Genomic DNA, 24,071 nt, shown 5'->3' on the forward strand with positions numbered 1-24,071 from the left:
AGTGCAAATCTAGAACTGTTTGATTTGATTTTTGCACTTTTCGCTGTGTGAAATTCACAGTAATCTAGATCAAGTGAAGTTGTTTTTGCGTAAAATGTGGAAAAGGGGAATGCTTGCATAATTCATACAATTGATCAACTAATTGATATTCGGAAGTGTTAAGGAACACGTCAGTTGTTTTCGTATTCACGACATCCAGTTATATCTCTGACATTACCCACCCGCCTTTTTTTCCGCAGCCTCATTTATAAACAGAATACGAGCTAACACATGGGACGAAATGTTTCAAAACCTAAAAAGGCAATTTAGCATAAGAACAACCGTTGAAGACATTTTACAGAAAATAGAGACATTAGAACAAAGACCGCCGGAAACTTTCACAAACTATGCTGATAGAGCACTGCAAATTTATGAATGTATTGAAGAGAAGCAACGAGATCAACACGAAGAAAGTTCTTTTGCAGAAAGTAGTTTGAAGATACACTTCATTGGGGGGTTAAGAAACGTAAGCTTAAAACAGGCGGCGAGAAGCCATAAAGGTGTTTCGTTCACAGATTTGATACGATTCCTGCAGTATGAACATGCAGAATGTGACTACCTGTAAAATAATGTACAACGATTACAAACCTGTCGGATATCAGAGAACAAAAAAAGAAATAACGATCAGTTTGCCCACGTTAGAAATAGATTCTCACTGCAACATCAGCAGACCTACGGAAGAACTCCACGACAACCAAATTGAAAGAAAAGACCTAACGGAAGTCGAACTTACGATAATAGGAGGTATCATCGAGAAACAGAAAAATTATGGAGCGTATGAGAGAACCAAACACCCTACGAAAGGCAAAACACATGAAATGTAATTAAAAACCCTTCTTAATCCACCTAGTGGTGTGATAATGCCTTTCTCTTCTTTCATAACAGTCTCATGAAAATGAATTTTATTAAATAATTTCGAAACTAATTGATTCAGATTGATTCGAGTAGTTCACAAAAGCATGCTTCAGTGTTTATGTCACACAGTCAGCATCATTTTTCCAAATTAGTGCTTGACATTTGCGTTGCCTATTTGTAATCAGTGATGCTAATCTAAAAAACCCTTCTTAATCCACCTAGTGGTGTGATAATGCCTTTCTCTTCTTTCATAACAGTGTCATGAAAATATGTTTCATATGTTATAAAATAAATTTAGACACCAATTGATTCAGATTGATTCGAGTAGTTCACAAAAGCATGCTTCAGTGTTTATGTCACACAGTCAGTATCATTTTTCCAAACTAGTGCTTGACATTTGCGTTGCCTATTTGTATGAGAACAGTGATGCTAATCTAAAATAATCCACCTAGTGGTGTGATAATGCCTTTCTCTTCTTTCATAACAGTCTCATGAAAATATGTTTCATATGTTATAAAATAAATTTAGACACCAATTGATTCAGATTGATTCGAGTAGTTCACAAAAGCATGCTTCAGTGTTTATGTCACACAGTCAGTATCATTTTTCCAAACTAGTGCTTGACATTTGCGTTGCCTATTTGTATGAGAACAGTGATGCTAATCTAAAAAAAACCTTAGTCCACTTAGTGAAATTTTCATATATCTTGAAAAATCACCATAGGGGGGAGTACATGAAATTTTCGAAATCGAAAAAAAATTTTGATGCCAAAAGGCTTAGAATTGCATGAAACGTCGAGATTTAGTGTCATCTCGAAAAAATTTTTTTTTGAAAAAATCGACTTTTTGGGACTTAGAAAAAATATGAAAATTTTTCTAAGTCCCAGAAAGTTGATTTAAAAAAAATTTTTTTTTTGAGATGACACTAAATTTTGATGTTTTATGCAGTTTTAAGAGTTTTGGCATCAAAAAAAATTTTCGATTTTGGAAATTTCATGTACTCCCCCCTATGGTGCATTTTCAAGATCGAAAATTGTCAAACCTTTACCACCGGGCAGCACCCCTTAAGCATGTCCGATTTAGGTCAAATTTTGCATGAAGGCTTTTTTCGAGGTGCTTAAATTTTTGAGCACTAGAACTTAACGAAAATAGAGGTGATCCCAAAATTTTGGCACCCTTATATATATATATATATAAGAGCGGTAAAAATCAACGTGTTTTGTCGGTTACGTCACTTATACAATCATATATCTGGAACCAAAAGTCACAATCATTTGATCTTCGAACTTGATCAATGGCACGACAGTAGCTTTCAAACGAGCCCAAGTTTGTTTAAATCGGATCAGCCATCTCTGAGAAAATTGAGCGCGTTCAAATACAACGCTTTTTGTCGGTTACGTCACTTATACAATCATATCTCCGGAACCAAAAGTCACAGCCATTTGATCTTCGAACTTGATCAATGATCCGATAGTAGCTTTCAAACGAGCCCAAGTTTGTTAAAATCGGTTCAGCCGTCTCTGAGAAAATTGAGCGCGTTCAAATACAACGCTTTTTGTCGGTTACGTCACTTATACAATCATATCTCCGTAACCAGAAGTCACAGCCATTTGATCTTCGAACTTGATCAATGGACCGACAGTAGCTTTCAAACGAGCCCAAGTTTGTTCAAATCGGTTCAGCCATCTCTGAGAAAATTGAGCGCGTTCAAATATCTTCGAAAAGTGCACACACCTAAACACACACACACATATACACACACACACACACACACACACACACACACACAGACATTTTCCGATCTCGACGAACTGAGTCGAATGGTATATAACACTATGGGTCTCCGAGGCTCCGTTCGAAAGTCGGTTTTTCAAGCAATTCTAATACCTTTCTATAGAAAAAGGCAAAAAGCCTTCTTAGTCCACTTAGTGGAATTTTCATATATCTTGAAAAATCACCATAGGGGGGAGTACATGAAATTTTCGAAATCGAAAAAAAATTGTTGATGCCAAAAGGCTTAGAATTGCATGAAACGTCGAGATTTAGTGTCATCTCGAAGAAAAATTTTTTTGAAAAAGTCGACTTTTTGGGATAAACTTTTTGGGAATTTTGGGAAAATATGAAAATTTTTCAAAGTCCCAGAAAGTTGATGTTTTCAAAAAAAAATTTTTTGAGATAACACTAAATTTTGATGTTTTATGCAGTTCTAAGAGTTTCGGCATCAAAAAAAGTTTCGATTTTGGAAATTTCATGTACTCCCCCCTATGGTGCTTTTTCAAGGTCGAAAATTGTCAAACCTTTACCACCGGGCAGCACCCCTTACGCATTTCCGATTTAGCTCAAATTTTGCATGAAGGCTTTTTTCGAGGTGCTTAAACTTTTGAGCACTACAACTTAACGAAAATAGAGGTGATCCTAAAATTTTGGCACCCTTATACATATATATATATATATATATATATATATATATATATATATATATATATATATATATATATATATATATATATATATATATATATATATATATATATATATATATATATATATATATATATATATAATAGCGGTAAAAATCAATGTGTTTTGTCGGTTACGTCACTTATACCATCATATATCTGGAATCAAAAGTCACAACCATTTGATCTTCGAACTTGATCAATGGCCCGACAGTAGCTTTCAAATGAGCCCAAGTTTGTTAAAATCGGTTCAGTTATCTCTGAGAAAATTGAGCGCGTTCAAATAAAACGCTTTTTGTCGGTTACGTCACTTATACAATCATATCTCCGGAACCAAAAGTCACAGCCATTTGATCTTCGAACTTGATCAATGGCCCGATAGTACCTTTCAAACGAGCCCAAGTTTGTTAAAATCGGTCCGAAAGTCGGGTCCGGATGAAATTCAGGAATTCCGTATGGGACCGGAAGACCTTTCATTTGAATATTAGTTTGTGGAAATCGGTCAAACCATCGCTGAGAAAAGTGAGTGAGATCCATTTTGGTATAAATGACCACTATTTCCGGTGCTTCCGGAACCGGATACCGGGAACCAGAATAGCCGGAATCGGTTTGTTTTGTTGCCTACTGATAATGACTACCGATTTGTGTAGTTTTGAGACCAAATTAGAAAAATTTTCACGTTTTTTGTTTCGCCGGTTTAAGTGACGGTGTACAATATTGAACACACTTTACCCTATGAATCCGGAACCGGAAGTCGGATCCGGATGAAATTCAGGGATTCCGTATGGGACCGGGAGACCTTTCATTTGAATCTAAGTTTGTGAAAATCGGTCAAACCATCGCTGAGAAAAGTGAGTGAGAACCATTTTGGTATATATGACCACTATTTCTGGTACTTCCGGAACCAGATACCGGGAACCAGGATAGCCGGAATTGGTTTGATTAGTTGCCTACTGATAATGACTATCGATTTGTGTAGTTTTGAGACCAGTTTAGAAATTTTTTTACGTATTTTGTTTCGCCGGTTTAAGTGACGGTGTACAATATTGAACACACTTTACCCTATAATTCCGGAACCGGAAGTCGGATCCGGATGAAATTCAGGAATTCCGTATGGGACCACGAGACCTTTCATTTGAATCCTTGTTAAAATCGGTTCAGCCATCTCCGAGAAAATCTAGTGAGATTATTTGACACATACACACACATACATACACACACACACAGACATTGCTCAGCTCGATGAACTGAGTCGAATGGTATATGACACTTGGCCCTCCGGGCCAATTTTCACTAGTCGGTTTTTCAAGTGATTGCATAACCTTTCTATATGAGAAAGGCAAAAACAAATTATATTTAGCTTGGAAGCGAAACCGATACCAAAATGGCTATAATATGCTATGGAAGACCAAACGTTATTAATAAACAAGAAAGATTATATTAATAATATTATATTATATTATTAAATTATTATTAAACAACATAGAAGAACGATAATTCCGGAAACAAGCAATACCGAATAATAGTACGTTGCAGGGCGTTGAATTTAATATCAAAGCCCTTCCGTTAATTGACAAAATATTAGATAGTCTCGGGGGTAGTAAATATTTTTTCAACTTTCAACTCAAGATTTGAAATCCGGTTTTTATCAAGTACCCAAAGTACGCAGCTAAACGGCATTTTCAACACCAAAAGATCGTTACGAATTCACGCGAATGCTTATGGGCTTAAGAAATAGTCCGTCTACATTTCAAAGATTAATGAACACGGTACAAAACGTAGTCAGGCACATATCTTCAACTGAACGTTATAAAAGGGGAACCGTGGTCGACAATCGATCTCATTCGTCATCTAACACTCGATGTGGATAGACGAATAACCTACTACGACTAATTTCGCTTGTTTTATCTTTTATCCGCAGTTTTCTACCTACCCAAGCTATGAGTAAAACGCGTCATAGATCCGAGAAGGATCCAAAGGATGCTAAGCGTCTGAAGCCAAGTGATGTACAGGTAAACGACCGTTTGCTGAGTAACAACCAATACGCTGATCTGCCAGTTGATGTCGAAGAGGAACTGCAGAAGAAGGAAAAAATGCCGCCTTTCTACCTGAAGGGCTTCCCACCAATTCTACGCTCGGATTTCAACACACTGATTAGCAAAGGACTACAGGCAACAATCCGTTTATGTACTGTAGGCTACAAAATAACTGTTCCGGCTTTGAACCACTACAAAGGAATGGAATGTTATCTGAAGCAGACAAAAGCGGAATACTTCACACACGATATTGCCGCCAACAAACCTATGAAAGTTGTACTTCGAGGACTACGCGACATGATGGAAGCCGAACTAAAGCAGGCACTGTCGGAGGCTGGACTAAAGCCTATGATGGTGTTTAAAATGAAACGACATAATACGGACAAAAAGTTTAGAGATCAACTGTACCTGATTCATCTGGAGAAGGGCTCCATCACCATGAGTCAACTGAAAACGATTAAATCGTTATTTCACATAATCATCGAATGGCAAAAGTATAAACCGGTACATCGGGATGTCACACAGTGCACGAACTGTTTGAACTACGGCCATGGAGCGAGGAATTGCCACATGAAAAGTCGGTGCGGGAAATGTGCCGAACCACACAATACCAACGATTGCCTACTAGATGACATCGCTGTAAAATGTGTGAACTGTGATGGTGACCATCCATCTACTAGCAAATCGTGTCCCAAACGTGCTGAGTTCACAAAAATTCGACAACAGGCGTCCCGTAAACAATCAACGCGCAAGAATGTTCCACAGAAGGATGAAATTAATTTCCCACGGCTCCCACCGAAGAGGGATATTCCGAATTTGCCGCCACTTCCTCGCAGCAATCCAAAAGATTCAGCCGCTGGATCCCAAAAATAATCTTCCTCAAAAATCCCTCCTGGATGGGGCAATAATCAACCACAAGCAAAGGATGACTCTGGTATTTATTCTCATTTTTGAAACAATGACAACAAAACTACGAAACTGCAGAACGCGGTTAGATCAAATCAACGCCTTAGGCAAATTCATAATCGAATATGCAATATAATGAGTTGGTTATAGTAAATTGGAATGCTTGCTCACTCAGGAGCAAAACTGCTGAATTGTCCGACTTTCTTCAAGAGAAGAATGCAGATATTGCTATTTTAACTGAAACTCATCTTAAACCTGAAATTTCTATTTTTATTTCCAATTACAGGATTCACAGGCTCGACAGGACAACTACCAGAGGAGGGGGAGTTGCCATTGCCATTAAACGATCCATTCGGCATAGGCTTATGTCAGCCTTCAAATTGCAACTAATAGAAGCCATCGGAATTGAGATTACAACGACGATGGGACCCATCATCATCATTGCAGCGTACTGCCCCAAACAAACCAATCTTCGAGATGGTACCTGAGTATCATTGAAGCGAGATCTAGCTATGCTCACTCGACGACAGAACAAATTCATCATTGCTGGGGACCTGAACGCACGGCATGAGCTGTGGGGAAACAGAAGACAGAATCGAAACGGATTCGTACTTGCCGAAGATTAGGAAGCTGGACAATACAACATCCTCGCTCCGGATCAACCAACGCGACTTTCCAGATCGGGAGTTCATTCCATTTTGGATATATTCATCAGCAACATCGCCATAGACAGCTCTCCGGTTGTCTTCAACGAGCTCTCTTCTGACCACTTTCCAGTAATATTGACGTTGGGATCTTCACCAGAAACAGTGCCTCTTCGACCTCGGAGGAACTATTATCGCACCGATTGGGTTCAATTTCAACAAATCGCCGACCAACTTATTAATATCGATTTGCCACTTGATTTCCCGATGGAAATTGATGCAGCCCTATCTTCCTTCCAGCATTCAATCACAGTCGCTCGTGATAGGACGGTTCCAGTACAACATATGCCGAGTTCCTCTCTTCAAATTGACAGTTTCACAAAGAAACTCATCCGACTTCGAAATATCTACCGGAGGCAGTATCAACGAACTGGCATCCTAGATAGGAAGACTTCTTATAACAACTTAACTAGGATAATCCAGGAAAGGATATCTGAGCTTCGCAACAGGAACTTCCAGCAAAAGCTTCGAGAAATTCTCCCACATTCAAAGCCCTTCTGGTCCTTAACGAAGGTGCTTAAGAAAAAACCGAAGCCTATTCCTCCTCTGATGTCACCCCAGGACGCAGCTGAAGGAATACCTTTAATCACATCAGTAGAGAAGGCAAATGCGCTAGGCCAGCAGTTTGTGTGTTCTCACAATTTAGGACTTAACATTGTTAGTCCACATGAAAAAGCTGTTGCTGATAGCGTAGCTGAGGTTGACCAATCAGACAGCTTGGTTCCTGAGAAGAGTAGAGTCACTGCGAACGAGCTGATAACTATTGTGAAAAAATCCAAGAATATGAAGGCCCCCGGTTTCGACAACACATTCAACATTGAGCTGAAACATTTGAGTATTCGCTCATTTGTCTTCTTAGCTAAAATTTTTAACAGGTGCTGGGAGCTTGGTTACTTCCCTTCAAAGTGGAAGTTAGCTAAAGTTATCCCAGTTTTGAAACCGGGGAAAGATCCTTCCTTTTTCAAGAACTATCGGCCCATCAGCTTACTCTCTGCCCTATCCAAGCTGTTTGAAAAGTCAATGCAAAGGCGAATTCTTGCTTTCGCAGATGAACAGGATATATTACTGGAAGAACAGTTTGGGTTCCGGAAAGGAAGATCCACCATCCACCAACTCACAAAGGTTAACAACGTCATCCAGTAAAACAAATCAGTGTCCAAAACGACTCCCATGGCAATATTGGATATTGAAAAGGCATTCGATAATGTGTGGCACGATGGCCTGGTGTTTAAACGGCATCGGTATAATTTTCCCATGTATCTTATTAAAATTATCAAAAATTATCTTGCAGATAGAGCATTCCAGGTTTCTCTGAATAATGCATTTTCAGAAAGATTTACTATTCCTGCTAGTGTGCCCCAAGGAAGTATCCTAGGTCCCATTCCATACAACATTTTTACATCAGACATCCCACCTCTCCCGGGTGGTGGTGTTCTGTCACAATTTGCTGATGATACTACCATTCTTTACAAAGGTCTGTCATTAATGCTCTGAAGAATAAACTACAGACAGGTCTGGACGATTTAACGGAATATTTTACAAGCTGGAAAATTGTGATCAATGCAGAAAAAACTCAGGTCATCTTGTTTCCACATTCAAGATCTCCAAAACTTGTTCCATCAGACGAATGCAGAATACGATTCGGTGATGAGGTCATTCAATGGTCCGATGAAGTTATCTATCTAGGACTCACCTTTGACAGACATCTGATATTCAGGTCACATGTTGACAAAATCGTTCAAAAATGCAGCATACTCATTAGGTCTCTGTATCCGCTGATTTGTAGAACATCAAAACTGTGCCTGAAGAATCAGATGGCTGTCTATAAACAAATCATCTACCCCGCAATTGAATACGCAGTCCCTATTTGGCGGGGCTGTGCACGAACACACAAACTTAGGCTTCAGCGCATTCAAAGTAAGATCTTAAAGATGATTCTAAATCTATCCCCTTGGACAAGGACTAGTAAAGTACATGAGATGGCCTCACTGGATATACTAGAACAAAAATTCGAACAATACTGTACGAAATTTGAAGAGAGGTGCTCAATCTCTGAAATACAAATAATTCAAAATTTGTACGTATTAGGTTAGGGATAGTTAATAAGATTAATAAACAGATATTTATGCAAAAAAAATTTATGCGACTATCGATCATTTCTTCTTGTGCGTTGGATGAAAGCAGACGTCGGGGTGAGAAGACGCATTCAAACAGCGGCATCGCAGAGCGCACCTTCTGCGTGGTTAAAAACCTCAAACGCTCAGGTCGTAGTTCTCATTTGCATCATTTGGCACTGCGAGCGGATGTGTCGGTTTGGTCGCAAAGCTAGTTTCAATTCAAGCAAGAACGATTGCATCAGCTGCTGATGGTTTGCATTGAAGAGAAAGAAAACAAGAAACGAAAAGTTGACAACATTATATAAAATCAGCCGTTCTAATGGCTCCAAATGTTATCTAAAGAACTATTAAGATTACTTCTTTACAAATCGAAGGTAGAAATCATCAGTTTAGTGAAAATCCAAAATAATTTAATTTGCTTCGTGCACTTTTCGCTGTGCGAAAATCGTTCGAGATAAATGTTCCGAACTGTGCTAAATATCGTAAAGAATTCCACAATTTGGTCCTTCTGAAAGGCAGAAATGAATCCTGTACAGCATCTTGATAGTTTCTTTCAATGAAATATGCAAATCCGAAATGAGATAATAGACGTCAAAAATCGTTGAAAATTTTAGTAATGAAAAGGGGGAAAGTTTCGCAATTCACACAATCGATCAACTATCAATTCGAATTCGAAAGTGTGAAGAAATCGTGTCAGTTTTATTCGTATTCACGACATCCAGTTAGGTCTCTGAAATTACACACCCGTAATTTTACTATTGAAGAACATAATAATAACCTGTGTAAAGTCTTGAAAGCTTTGCGCCGGCATAATTTGAAAGTCGAACCCTGAACATACCAGATTTTGAGGACAGAAATTAAGTACCTAGGACATGTGATAGATAAAGAAGGAATTCGTCCTATGGAAGACAATATAAAGGCAATTAAGGAAATTACAGCGTTCAGGACAATTAAAGGAGTTCGATCATATTTAGATACAGTACTACAGTACTTCTATGGTAAATTCATTCCAAATACAGCAGAGAAACGCAAACCACTGAACGATCTTCTAAGAAAAAACGTTAAACTCGTTTGGTCAAGCGAGTGTCAAAAAGCCTTTGAGGAACTAAGAAACTTCGGATACACTGTTGGTGAGGACGAATTACAAAGACATGTTCGTAATCACAACAGACGCTAGTGAGTACGCCAGTACTTTCAAATGAAAAATAGATTGAGAGACCCATAGCCTACACAAGCAGCGGCGTGGTAGGCGCCGAACGAAGGTTCATTATGTATACTGATCACAGACCTTTAATTTGAATATGTCACTTAACAGAAACTTCGCCAATCCTTACGCAACCACGTCTAAAATTACAGGGATTCGAAATAGATATTCGTTACAAACAAGGCAAAGAAAATGTTGTAGCCGATTTTTTTATCACGACTTAACCCGGATTGTGAGCAGGGGGAAAAATGTAGCACAATATCAGTAGTCACTAGACATCAAAAGCGTCAACAGCAGCAAACTGAGAACAATAAACTTGCGAAGTGGAAGTACGCGGAAAACAAAACAACTCTCTCAAAACAACTTATAAATGAATCATGCTTCAGTTATCGTATTGTAGTGTACATTTGTTCAACAGGAATAGAAGTGAATATAAGTGAATTAAAAATTTTAAACTTGAGTTAGTTTATAGATGACATTTCATGGATTACCTACATTACCGCTTGAAGAAATATATCTTTCGCCGTTGCATATATTATAATATAACATAATATAATGTAATATGACATAATATAATACAATAAAATATAATATAATACAATACAATATATCATAATGTAATATAATATAATATAAGACGATAATATATGAAATGATATCCTGATACAATATATAACAGTTATTGTCGCAGTGTAAGTTATGCTCTTCTTTCGTCGCAGTACTGCAGGAAATATAATATTTCTCTTCTAATAATATTAATAATAATAATAATAATAATAATAAATACAATAATATATAATATAATGTAATATAATTCAGTTCAATATATAAAAGCAATGTGACAATAGAATCATATGTTGCAATATAATATGATAAATGTTGCACTTTAGGATGGGCTTTAACTTATAAGCCATTTCACAACCTCTCATTCTGCTACTAACGCAGTAGGCGATAGCACCCAGTCGACGCCGTTCTATTGCCAAATGTCATCATATACACACGAGGGGTATGAGATAGGAACTTGTGAGGACTTAGTTATCTCACCATTTGATGACCAATTTGTAAGTTGGAAATAGTGGCCAAAAACTGCAAAAAGAATCTCATTCACTTTTCTTCGAAATGGTCAAATCGATTTTCACAAACTTAAAATCTTACGGTTTCATACGGAATTCCTGAATTTGTTGTGGATACTAATTCCGGTTCCGGAACTATTGATTAAAACTGTTTTGTCGTGAATATGTTACTGTGCCATCAGAGGGATGACTTGTGAAAAACCTCGATCTCTAAAGAGGGTGGGTTTTACAATAACATCTTTTAAGGCGACTAGTTCGGCTATGAGTAGTGCTCTCGCTCTCAGGGACGGCTTTCATAAGGATCAGCAGATCAAGATCATTCAGTAAAAACCATTCGAGCGAAGAGGTTGTGTTTCGATTATACTGCTCGTGAGTTAACGGCTGCAGGTAGTAAACTGCTGGTGCTAATAGCCAACGCAATATGCGGGGCGTTTCCCAACTGGAAAGCAACGAAGGCCATCCCGTTCATACGCACAGAGGTGTAGAGACACAGAGGTGCGAGCGCATAGAAGTGACGAGTCACAGGGGTGCCATCGCATTAAAATGCGAAGACGAAGGGGTGCAAAGTCACAGAGGTCCTAAAGCAACCCAGTGCTGATCTACCAGGTACCAGAATTTGTACGCTGCGTTGGATTGCAAGGGACGACATATATCGCGAGGTGCTACACTGCAAGCATCACATTTGTTCGCCACCACGAGCGCTTCGTTCAGTGGTGACAACAACGACGGTAGAGCAACTGAGATAGCAGAAGACGATACAAGAAGACTTCCAATTGGGAATCGTTGGATGAGCTTCACTTCGTTCTTTACGATAGAGGAACAGAGACAACAGTAACAAGGTAGATTTAATTTAATTTAATTTTTTTATTTTTCTTATAACTGAAATTTTACTATACATAAGTTCTCATTTTGATATTATTAATTTACAAAAAAAACAGTTAATGTAATGGATGATCTCATGGAAGATCATTCGAATCCGATTCCGGATACTAGTGAGATCTTAAATACTCCAAGGGCTAAACATAATCCAGAGGGTACCACTGGGCCGTGGATAGTCTATTTTCGAAAAATGCGGCATTAAATTTGATGCAAATTAGAAAGGAATTGACATCACATTTTTCAAAAGTTGAAGAAATCCTCAAAGTTAATAGAGATAAAATTCGAGTTGTTGTTAGCGACTTGAAACAGACAAACGATATTGTAAGTTGTAAATTATTTGCTGTTGAATATAAAGTTTACATTCCATCGAAAGAGGTGGAAATTGATGGTGTTGTGACTGAAGCAAGTCTGACAGCCGATGATTTACTTGAAAAAGGAGTTGCTCGTTTCAAATACTCCATACTCGAGTGCAAGCAATTGTACTCAGCATCTATTGTCGATGGTATTAAGTCTTGTCCTCCCTCAGATTCGTTTCGAGTAACATTTGTCGGATCTGCGTTGCCTAGCCATGTCTATATCCATAAAATTCGTCTCCCTGCTCGGCTTTTCGTACCGCATTTTATGAATTGCACGAACTGTAAAAATTTCGGACATACAGCTACTTATTGTAGTAATTAATCTAAATGTATAAAATGTCGAGGGGCTGATAAGGATATAGATATTGAAAAATGTGGGGAGAGTCCTAATGATGATCTTTCAGTATGCGCTGCATTTAAGTTGCGTAAAGACAAAATGAAGCTTTCTTTAAAAGCACGGTTTAAGCGCACATATGAAGAAATGCTTAAAACGATCATTGATGTCCCACCTTAGGAAACCAAAAACGGTTTTTCAAATCTTGCGGCGCCATATTAATCTGACTGACGGAAAAAGTGAAGACACCTCGTTTGTCACTCCCCAAGGGTCTGTTAAGATGAAATTACCAAACCACAAAATACCAAAAAAGACACCTAAAATTACACCTTAAAAAAAAACTCCGTGTTAAATCTAAAAAGCCACATTTAAAATATAAAACTGTGCCTCCTGGTTTATCATATTCACAAACCAATCCAGGAACTAGCACAAGAAAAGACAATAATCCAGTGGGCTCCGTTTCACAGCCACCATCAGGATCACTGAAGTTTTCGGAAATTGTAGAATGGATTTTCGCAGCATTCAATATTTCTGAACCTCTGAAGACCATCATAACGGCATTCCTTCCAATAGCTAAAACTCTTTTGAAACAGTTATCAACTCAATGACCAGTTCTCTCAGGTTTTGTATCATTAGATGTATAATTTATCATCCGCCGCAAATGATTCAATCACTGTCCTGCAGTGGAATTGTCGAAGCATCATGCCAAAACTTGATTCGTTTAAAGTTTTGTTGCATAGTCAAAAATGTGATGCATTTGCTTTGTGCGAAACATGGCTTACATCAAACATAGCTTTAAATTTTAATGACTTTAACATTATACGTCTCGATAGAGATTCTCCATATGGTGGAGTGCTTTTAGGAATTAAGAAATGTTATTCCTTTTATAGACTAAACATTTCTTTGACTTCTAATATAGAAATTGTTGCTTGTCAAATAAACATGAAAGTAAAGGACATTTGCATTGCTTCGGAATATATTCCTTCCAAGAGCTCAAGTTGGACAGCGACAGCTTAATGAAATTATCGATTATCGTTTACAATGATAGCAGATCATCTTGATTATATAATATTTGCGACAATTTTAGCACGACGGTATTAAATATGGGTAGCATGACACTGATCCCAAGACCTCCTGCACGTCCAAGTGCATTAGGTTTATCTGTTTGCTCGACTTCAATTCGACTAGATTGCACCTGGAAAGTATTTCCTGATTTACACGGTAGCTATCATTTACCAATCATCATCTCAATCAGCAGTAACAAAGGCGTTGCTAATTCAGTTAATATTCCATATGATTTGACAAAAAATGTTGACTGGATTGAATACTAAAGTAGTATATCAAGTACTTTGAACTCAATGGAAGAGCTCCTCCCACTTGAAGAATATGACTTATATGGATGCGTTTGCTTTCGTTCCGCTGAAACTCTCATATTATCAAACTTGAGGGAATTCAGTATCGTTGTTTGCAAATTGCTTTAGGCTGCATGCACTCGACACATACAATGACTCTTGAATTTCTGGCGGGAGTTCTTCCATTGAAGGATCGTTTTTGGGAGGTTTCGTCGCGACTGCTAATAAGATGTGAGGTACTGAATTCCCTAGTTATTAATAACTTCGAAAAACTAGTTGAGTTTCAATCTCAAACAAGATTCATGACAGTATATTCTAACCATATGTCACTGGAAATCAACCCTTCAAGATATATTCTTATCCGTGACACCCTCCTAAATGCCCCTGACTAAACTCTATTTTTCGACACATCCACGCAGTGCGCGAAGTGCGTGGAATCCCGGAACACCTACGCTCAATGGGAATCCCAAAAATATTTACAAGTAAGACCTGACATATTGACTTCGAGAAAATATTTTACACGGACGGATCACGAATTGAAGAGGCTACTGGGTTTGGTATATTCAACAACAATGTTCCAGTTTCATTTAGGCTTCAAGTACCTGCATCTGTTTATATAGCAGAGTTAGCAACAGTTCATTATAGTTTGAGTGTAATCGTCACATTATCTCCAAACCATTATTTTCTCTTTACATATAGTCTGAGTGCAATTGAAGCCATTCGCTCAAACGCTGCTGGCAAAAATGAACCGTTTTTCTTGGGCAAAATAAAACAAAAACTGAACGTCATATTGAATAATAATTATCAAATCACAATAGTTTGGGTACCGGCTCATTCTAAACAATTAAAGAGCCGATAGTGTAGCCAAACGTGGTGCTATTGAGGGTGAAATTTATGAGAGATCGATTTTTTATTATTCAATACTGTAATATAATTTTTGGCACACTGCTTAAGCTCTAAGAAGCCAAAGGTATTTTCTAATCTTAATTAACGACTAATTTAAAACTAGAATAGTATCATTAGACCATGTCATCTCGGGTTCTCGTAAATCCAGCTTTCAGCTGGCGATCGGCAGTGGTCGATTAATTGAGTGTTGCATGAGTCTTCCAGATGGCGTTGGTAAATATCTATGCTGGCCGCATCCTTCGGTCGGTGTGGGTCCGCGGAAAACACCCCCAGGCTACGAAGGCCCGGCGGGTGGCCCGCATGCTGGTTTTCGACTGGAACGGTCTTCCGTGGGCGGTGATGATGATATTGCCGAAGAGAATGAAAGAGAAGTAAATATTGTGAAAAACGTGGTAAAAAGTGGATGTGGGAACAAGATGTCTGAAAACGACAGAGATCTAATTAGTTGCCATCGAGATGGTGAAGAGACAGGGATTGTCCGGAATGGAAAAATGCGAAGGGACCCAGACTAACTATATTAAATAAGACCGTTCAGATAAAGTTCTCAAAAGTTCCCGTATTTTCCCCAGGAAATATGGGGATACTTTCCTGGCTTCATTGCCCGGAGAGCTTCTATTGAGCTTAGACTGTCCGTGACAATGAAGTAATGGTCGTTGGGCAAGGTTTCAATGATCTCGAGGGTGTACTGAATAGCAGCTAATTCTGCGACGTAAACTGAAGCCGGATCACTGAGTTTGTAAGAAGCGGTGATGTTTTGATTGAAGATGCCGAAGCCTGTGGACCTGTTGATGTTTGATCCGTCAGTGTAAAACACCTTTTCACAATTGACTGTTCTAAATTTATTATAAAAAATATTTGGGGCCACTTGAGGGCGCACGTGATCCGAAATTCCACGAATCTCTTCACTCATGAAAGTGTCGAAAAACACAGTAGAATCAGAAGTATCCAAGAAATTAGCACGGTTGGAAATAAACGAAAAAGGATTAATATTCTGAGCCATGTAATCAAAATACAAGGACATAAAACGGGTCTGAGAATTTAGCTCGACAAGCCTTTCGAAGTTTTCAATCACCATCGGATTCAAGATATCGCATCGGATAAGCAATCGATATGAGAGATCCCAGAATCGGGTTTTCAATGGTAAGACGCCCGCGAGCACTTCGAGACTCATCGTATGAGTCGACTGCATGCAACCTAAGGCAATACGCAAACAACGATACTGAATTCTTTCCAGTCTAATGAAATGGGTGTTCGCGGCGGATCGGAAGCAGAAGCATCCATATTCCATTACGGACAATATCGTTGTTTGGCATCGCCTGATCAGGTCTCCTGGGTGGGCACCCCACCAAGTTCCGGTTATTGTACGAAGGTAGTTGATTCTCTGCTGGCATTTTTTTTACAGATACCTAATGTGACATCCCCAGGTGCCTTTGGAGTCGAACCAGACCCCGAGATATTTGAATGTTTTAACCCCCAGTTGAAGCTGTAGTTGTGCTCGTTCTCGCTTCCTTGAAAATACAACCAGCTCAGTCTTCTCCATAGAAAACTCGATACCCATTTGAAGAGCCCATATCGATAAGTTGTCGAGGGTTTCTTGCAATGGTCCTTGGAGATCGGCAGCTTTGAGTATAAAAGGGGGCTTAAGCATGAGTCCTGAGGGAGACCCATGTAACTGAATCGTATTGTCCACAAATCACCATGCGCGAAATACATGTATTTCTCGGACAATAGATTATACAAAAAGTTATTCAAAATTGGTGAAAGACCATGCTGATGCAACTTCTCAGATAGGATGTTTATGAAAACTGAATCAAAAGCCCCCTTGATGTCTAGCAAAACTGACGCCATTTGTTCTTTACGAGCAGATGCCATTTGAATTTCGGTTGAGAGCAACGCAAGACAATCGTTCTCTCCTTTGCCCCTGCGGAAGCCGAATTGTGTATCTGAAAGTAAACCATTAGTCTCGACCCAATTGTCTAGACGAAACAGAATCATTTTTTCGAGCAATTTCCGGATACAGGAAAGCATAGCAATCGGCCGATACGAATTGTGATCGGAGGCTGGTTTTCCTGGTTTTTGGATAGCGATAACTCTTACTTGTCTCCAGTCATGTGGGACAATATTATCCTCAAGAAGCCTATTGAATAAATTCAATAAGCGCCTTTTGGTAGAGTCAGGCAAATTTTTCAACCAGTTGAATTTGATTTTGTCTAACCCCGGAGCTTTATTGTTACACGATAAAAGCGCAAGTGAGAACTCGACCATCGAAAAAGGTGTTTCGTTTCTGTTAGATGAGGCGACGCGCATGATCGTCTGTTCCGAAACAGAGTCAGGACATACTTTTTTAGCGAAATCGAATATCCAGCGGTTAGAATATTCCTCGCTTTCGTTCGTGGTGTTTTTGTTGCGCATTCGTCGGGCTGTGTTCCAAAGAGTGCGCATCGATGTTTCTCTCCATAATCCGCCTACGAATCACGCCAATAACCGTTTTTCTTTGCTTTCATCAAGCTTTTCATTTTAGCGTCTAATGCTGCGTAGTTTCTAAAATTATCAGGTGTTCCGTTTTTCCTAAACTCGATAAATGATGAAGCTCTCTCCGCGTTTAATTTTGAGCACTCTTTGTCCCACCACGGGTTGGGAGGACGTTAGTTTTCGCGGCGGGTACACGTTTCGTCTGAGCTTGAGTCGCGGTGTCGAGAATCAAGCCAGCCAAAAACGCGTACTCTTCCTCCGGAGGAAGTTCTTGTGTTGTTTTTAGTTTCTCAGATATCGAATTGGTGTAGCATTTCCAATCAATATTTCGTATGAGGTCATACGAAACATTGATTGTCTCCGATGGTCTTAATCCGTAGGCGATTGAAATCACGAGAGGTAGATGATCGCTACCGTGGGGATCAGGGATCACCTTCCACGTGCAGTCCAACCGAGCGATGTCGAGCAAAGGGATAAATCCAGCGCAATTGGTCTTGCTGGTGGTGCAGGAATTCGTGTCATTTCTCCCGTATTCAAGATTGTCATATTGAAGTTCTCGCAGATATCATGAATCATAGCTGATCTGTTATCGTCGTGAAGACAACCCCATCCCGTACCGTGAGAGCTAAAGTCTCCTAAAACCAACGTCGGTGCGGGAAGGAGCTCAATGATATCACTGAGCCGCTGATGCCCAACCGAGGCTCTTGGCGGAATATATATGGAAGTAATGCAAAGGTCCTTGCCTTTGATTGTAACATGACATGCGACAACTTCAATACCTGGTATCGATGATAGTTTAATGCGATAGAAAGAATAGCACTTTTTGATCCCTAAAAGTACTTCTCCATAGAGATCATCTCGATCCAAATGAATAATGTTAAAATCGTGGAAGTTTAAGGGTATTTCAGAAGTTAGCCAAGTTTCGCACAATGCAAATGCATTTCAGATTATTTTAGTAGAAATTTGAAAGGATCTATTTTTGGGATGATACTTCTACAATTCCACTGTATAACAGTGATTGTATCCGTGACCTCGGTGGTTGACTTTGCCATCGAAGGATACGATCGCTGAAAGAAGGGGCCATTTTGCAGTCAACTGCTTCAAGAATGTTTTAACTGTAGGAATAAAAGACAAAAATAGTGACATTAATAGACTTTTAAGAGGTTCTGAAATATTGAAGGCAGTCATGATCCAGTCCACGATATCAGAGAATTTGACAAACCCAGTGTCTGGTAAACTTTTGTGACTGAGCTTTAGGGACTTTCGGGGGGTTTGAAATCCCAGGAAGTGATGGAAATTCTTGCTCGGAATTTAATTTTCCAAGGCTTGGAGCTTTTTTCTCCGGGTTTTTGCCATCACTTCCAGTTGTTTTAATTTTTTGAGACCCACCAGAAGATTGCTTCGAACCCTTACTAGGGAGTTTACTAGAAGATTTATTTCTTCTCTTTCTAAAGCTATGAGGGACCGCCGTAGATGTACCTTCAAGGGGATCATCAGCATCGCTCTCATCAGCTGACAAACAAGCGAAAACATTCTCTGGAGACGTAGCACTCTTCAACATTTCAGCAAAGGAGTGTTTCGAATGTTGCTTAAGTGAACGCCTCATCTTGTCTTTGCGCAGTTTGTACGCGGGGCATGCCGAGAGGTCACACTTTTCACTTTGCAGTAGAGACACTCTTCAATGTTTCCGCCGCAGGAGTTATCCGCATGACTTCCTCCACATTTGATACAACGGGATTTATTGCAACAATGGGATGCTGGATGTCCCAATTGTTTCCAATTAGTGCAGTTCATGACCCGCGGCACAAAAAGGCGAACAGGTAGACGAATTCGGTCCAGGAGGACGTAATTAGGCCGAGCCAGTGAAAGTCACTCGATACGAGTCTGATGCAATGTAGGACTTAGTCCCATCCTTAGCGATCGATACTGAGCGCAATTACTTGCAGTCCAGTATCTTAACATTTTTGAGTAGGGGGTTTTTAAAACCGCCTGCGCCATGCTTAAGAATGTCTTCGCAAGTCAGACTGGTATCGGTGATCACGCCGTCTATCTCGACTTCGCGAGCTGGAATGTAATCGCGATACTCCCGCGTGAAGAGCTCACATTGAACAATCTCGTTAGCCTGTGTTGCACTGGCTAACAAGACCCTAAGCTTGTCTGGGCGTACTTTTTCAATCTTTTGTATTGTAGAATATCGCGAGGTCAGGTCTTTAGATAATCTAAGGATGTTCAATTTTTTTCCGTTTGCTTTGATCCGGATGTAAACTGCGTACGGACCGGCCGGAAGTGCAAGCCCATCGGAATAATTTTTATACGTATCAGATTATTGCTATCAGATGACTCCATTCCGTCATCTGGAGGGAGGTCAAGCAATTTAAAGCCTGTGTCATGGCACGGAAAAGTGTCCGTGCGGGTAGAGATTGAAGGTCAAAGGTAGTGGTAGTGAACAACAGGGAAAAAGAGAAAAGAAAGAAAAAAAAATTACTCAGCTTTAGTTCTCAAACGGCGAACGGCCGTCAAGGTTCGGTCCTAGGAAATCGGTAAATATTCCTTCTTGAGAAAAAAGCACTTTTTTCTGTCTCTCTCTGCACTGTCCAATGGAACGTTTCTCTTTTTATCACTATATATATATATTTATCACTGTTTCTAATGTATATGTAAACGATATATACGCAACGCCCAGCGCTGGCTAACTGTACCACACGCAGTGTTGCTTTACGCAAGCTCACAGTCGGCCTTGAGAACAGATTAATTCGAATTATCACTCGACCGCACTGATGCAAACAATAGAATACGGAACGACCTTGATAACGGAATAAAACAATTCACTACACGATTGGAGAAACACGAGTTTGCGTCCGTTCAGCCCGATAATTACAGTGGAACTGAGAGAGACCGATTACTTTCAACGAATTCTATAGCGCGTCCCACCAAAGAACACTTGCCAACTGGCAAGCTTCTTGGGATAAAGATGATCTGGGTCGGTGGCTGCACTCAATTATTCCTAAAATATCGACAAAGGCATGGTTCAGGGGACTTGATGTGAGTAGGGACTTAATTCTTGTGATGTCCAGGCTCATGTCCAATCACTACACGTTAGATGCACATCTCCGTCGAATTGGCCTTTCCGAGATTATTCATTGTGCTTGTGGCGAAGGTTATCGTGATATTAATCATGTCGTTTGGAAATGCGGCGAGTAAAGTACTGTGTATTGAGTGCCACGGCGAAGAAAATCTTATGTATATTGCCTATGAAATAAACGTATTTATGGAAAAAGCAGATCAAGATGTTCAAAAACACAGATTCACTTTAATAGATAGATTTGTGTACATATATGATTCGAGTATAGTGTAAGGTTGGCCGGCCCGCAGGTGACACTGATGCTGCTTTCTCCGATCTTAAAAATGGTTAAAAATAATCCAGTACAAGAATTGGCAGAACTTTATCGCGAATATCTCATAATATACTTAATCCAGCAATATATTTTTTCTTCAATCTATCAGAAATATGATCATGAATTTGTGATTAAATTCTTAACAGTGTGAGATAACCATAAATAACTGAAAAACAACGTTTTCTAAAACTTATGGAAATAATGAGAAAAATTCATCACGCTTGCTTGCCTTTTTCGCACCCGGACAAGGGTTTTGAGGTAGTCAAGCACATATCAGTTCCGATTATCTACTGGACGAGTAATGATTCATTTTTTCTTGTGCTTCAGACGGAACTGAATGTCGAGGTGAAGTTCTCCCACCAACATTAGTAAGAACAAACCAAGTATAAAGTGTGAAACGCTCAGGTCGTGCTTTCATCTGGACTTCGGTCGTCAGGAGGAGCAGACGACAATGAAAGCGCAGTGCTTTTGCATGGTATTAAACCTCAAACGCACAGGTCGCAGAGCCAGTTTCCTTTCAGAGAAGATCGATTGTATCATTCTGCTGGTCGTTTGCATTGGAGCAAAATGCAACGAAAAATGGACAACAATGGGGAACATTATGCAAAATCAGCCCTTCTAATGGCTCCAAATATTTATCTAAAGAACTATAAAAATTGCTTCTTTGCAAATCGGTAAATAAAACCATCAGTGTAGTGCAAATCTGGAATAATTTGATAAGTTTTGTGCAATTTTTGCATGGAAAATTTGCAACAGTGTTTATTATGGTTTATATCCAAACAGTATTTATTATCTTAGAGGATTACATAATTAGCCCTTCTGAAATCCAGAAATTAATCCAGTACTGCTCTTTGATAGTTTCTTTCACTGTAATATTCAAATCCAAAGTGAAATATTCAATATCAAAATTATATAAGGTGTTATTTAGAGCCATAATTGCATACCCAAAGAATTATGCGAATTTTTTTCGTTTACTATACTGTATACGGCCCATTTTTCAACTAGTTGTAGTTCGTAGTAGAATTTTCTGCTGATTTACTGTATAAAATGCATAGCACCGACTCAGAATAAATTCGAACTCGTCACTCTTCATCACGAACGCCTTCATAAAAGGATCTTTTTAGAAGCACCATTATTTAATCATAAAGAACTATACTGGATGTTTCGTAATATTTAATTGTATGACAGAATGTTCAATGTAACTAATCTGTACTTTAGTTTAAGTAAGTGGAAGTGAAAGTATAAAGAAAGAGTGTTCGTATTCACAACATCCTGTTATGTCTCTTACATTACACATTCATACTTTTTGAATTTAATTTCTCTGTTAGTTCACAAATCTTAAGAGAAATTTTCGATATTTTTTTTAGTACATGTATTTTTAGAAACATTTAGATTTCCTACAACTCCTTTACAAAAACATTTTTAGCACAATTAGCAGTTACTGAATTACAATGATTAAAAGAATTTCCATTTTTGCATCACAAATAATTTGTGAGTATGTGAAAGTTTTTCCCAAATCGGAGTATGTGAAATATGATGATTTGTTACTCATTTCTGGAATTGTTCAAAAATTTTGTTTTATTTGGTATTCTTGTCTTCTCGGGTAGCTTGTTTGTAATGTTACATGTTGGTAGAATTTGTTTTCATATACTGGAATTACCATGTGATTTCAAATACAAAACAATAATTACAATTTTTTACAGTCGGAAATAAAAATGACGATCCCAACCGGAAAGTGGTTATCTTCGAAGATGCTCAACGTTTTGCTAATCAAATGGATATCCAACTATTTGAAACATCAGCCAAAGACAACATAAATGTGGAAGAAATGTTTTTGGCTATCACCGAGCAAGTATTAAGGCATAAAAAACAAACGCAAAGACAGGTAATTTTGCGTTTACGTAAATCATAATGCAACAAATTTTCTTATACATTGTAGGTTCAATCGGATCAAAATAACGATACTGTGCATTTACGCAAAGGTGGCAACATTAAGAAAAAAAACAAATGCTGCTAGTAGCTATTGGCAGTATTTGAATATTTTTTTATAAGAGATGAAGTGCTTACAATTAGTGTTCTATTAATGTAGGTACATTATATTAATTTTGTAATTAATGCAATAAAAACACTAGAACTGTAAGCAATAGGGATCAATTTTGAAATATAACAATTCGTTTTCAAATAGATTTTAGCTAAAACTTATCGGGTTTATCACAATTATTTGTCATTTTTTAAATCTTCTATTTTAATCAATCATCCATTTTTATTCAAACATTTATTACGTTACGCTTTTAGTGAAATAATTAAAAAATACTAGCAACGTTACTAACAATCACGCATAGAGCATTCTCCATAGAATAGTAATAGAATTGCTGAAGAAACTGAATTTCGATCGGAGCTCCGGCGACCCCTTGTGTTATATACAATTCAACTCAGCTTGACGAGATCGGGAATTGTCTGTGTGTATATGTGTGTGGACTTTTTTAAAGACGTTTCTCTTCCCAATTCCCTCGGAGATGACTGAACCGAGTTCTACATGCTTAGGCTCGTTTGGAAACTACTATTAGGTTGTGAATCAAATTTGAAGATCAAGTAGCCGTCATTTCCGGTTCCAGAGATACATCGGTGCAAGTGACGCAACCGATATGACGCATTTATTTCTCTCCGCACAATTTTCTCGGAGTCGGCTGAACTGATTTAAACAAGCAATTTTTTTTCAGTTGACCATCAATATCAACTTCCCTTTCTGAGCAGCCTAGATAGTCGTGTAGTGTCGGTACTGGTTTCTCAATTGGCTAAGAATAACGCTACGGTCCACCTGTCCCGGTGGTATAAGTCAACTAAACAAGTAAGCCAAGTAGTATACGACGGAGCACCTTAGTCAAGCTGTATTTCGGTGTCGATGACTGAATGGCTGCAGGACACGATTTTATTCTTCGCAACTCGTGGGATTTAAATGATTAAAATATAAAAAAACCTTTTGGC

The 24,071-nt window shown here is 38.7% G+C and overlaps 1 protein-coding gene across 4 annotated transcripts in view; it reads left to right on the forward strand.

Moving 5' to 3' along the window:
- Positions 1-23,270, forward strand: part of LOC131431914 (ras-related protein Rab-35) — a 206,687-nt gene extending 183,417 nt beyond the window's left edge. For all 4 annotated transcript variants that reach the window (XM_058597868.1, XM_058597870.1, XM_058597871.1 and 1 more), the window contains 2 exons: positions 22,790-22,971; positions 23,026-23,270. In XM_058597868.1, coding sequence (XP_058453851.1) covers positions 22,790-22,971; positions 23,026-23,103 — 260 coding nt within the window. In that variant the 3' untranslated portion in view covers positions 23,104-23,270. The remainder of the gene's footprint in view (positions 1-22,789; positions 22,972-23,025) is intronic.
- The last annotated feature ends 801 nt before the right edge of the window (positions 23,271-24,071 follow it).

Source organism: Malaya genurostris, chromosome 2, assembly GCF_030247185.1.
Source record: "Malaya genurostris strain Urasoe2022 chromosome 2, Malgen_1.1, whole genome shotgun sequence".
NCBI classification, from domain to species: domain Eukaryota; kingdom Metazoa; phylum Arthropoda; class Insecta; order Diptera; family Culicidae; genus Malaya; species Malaya genurostris.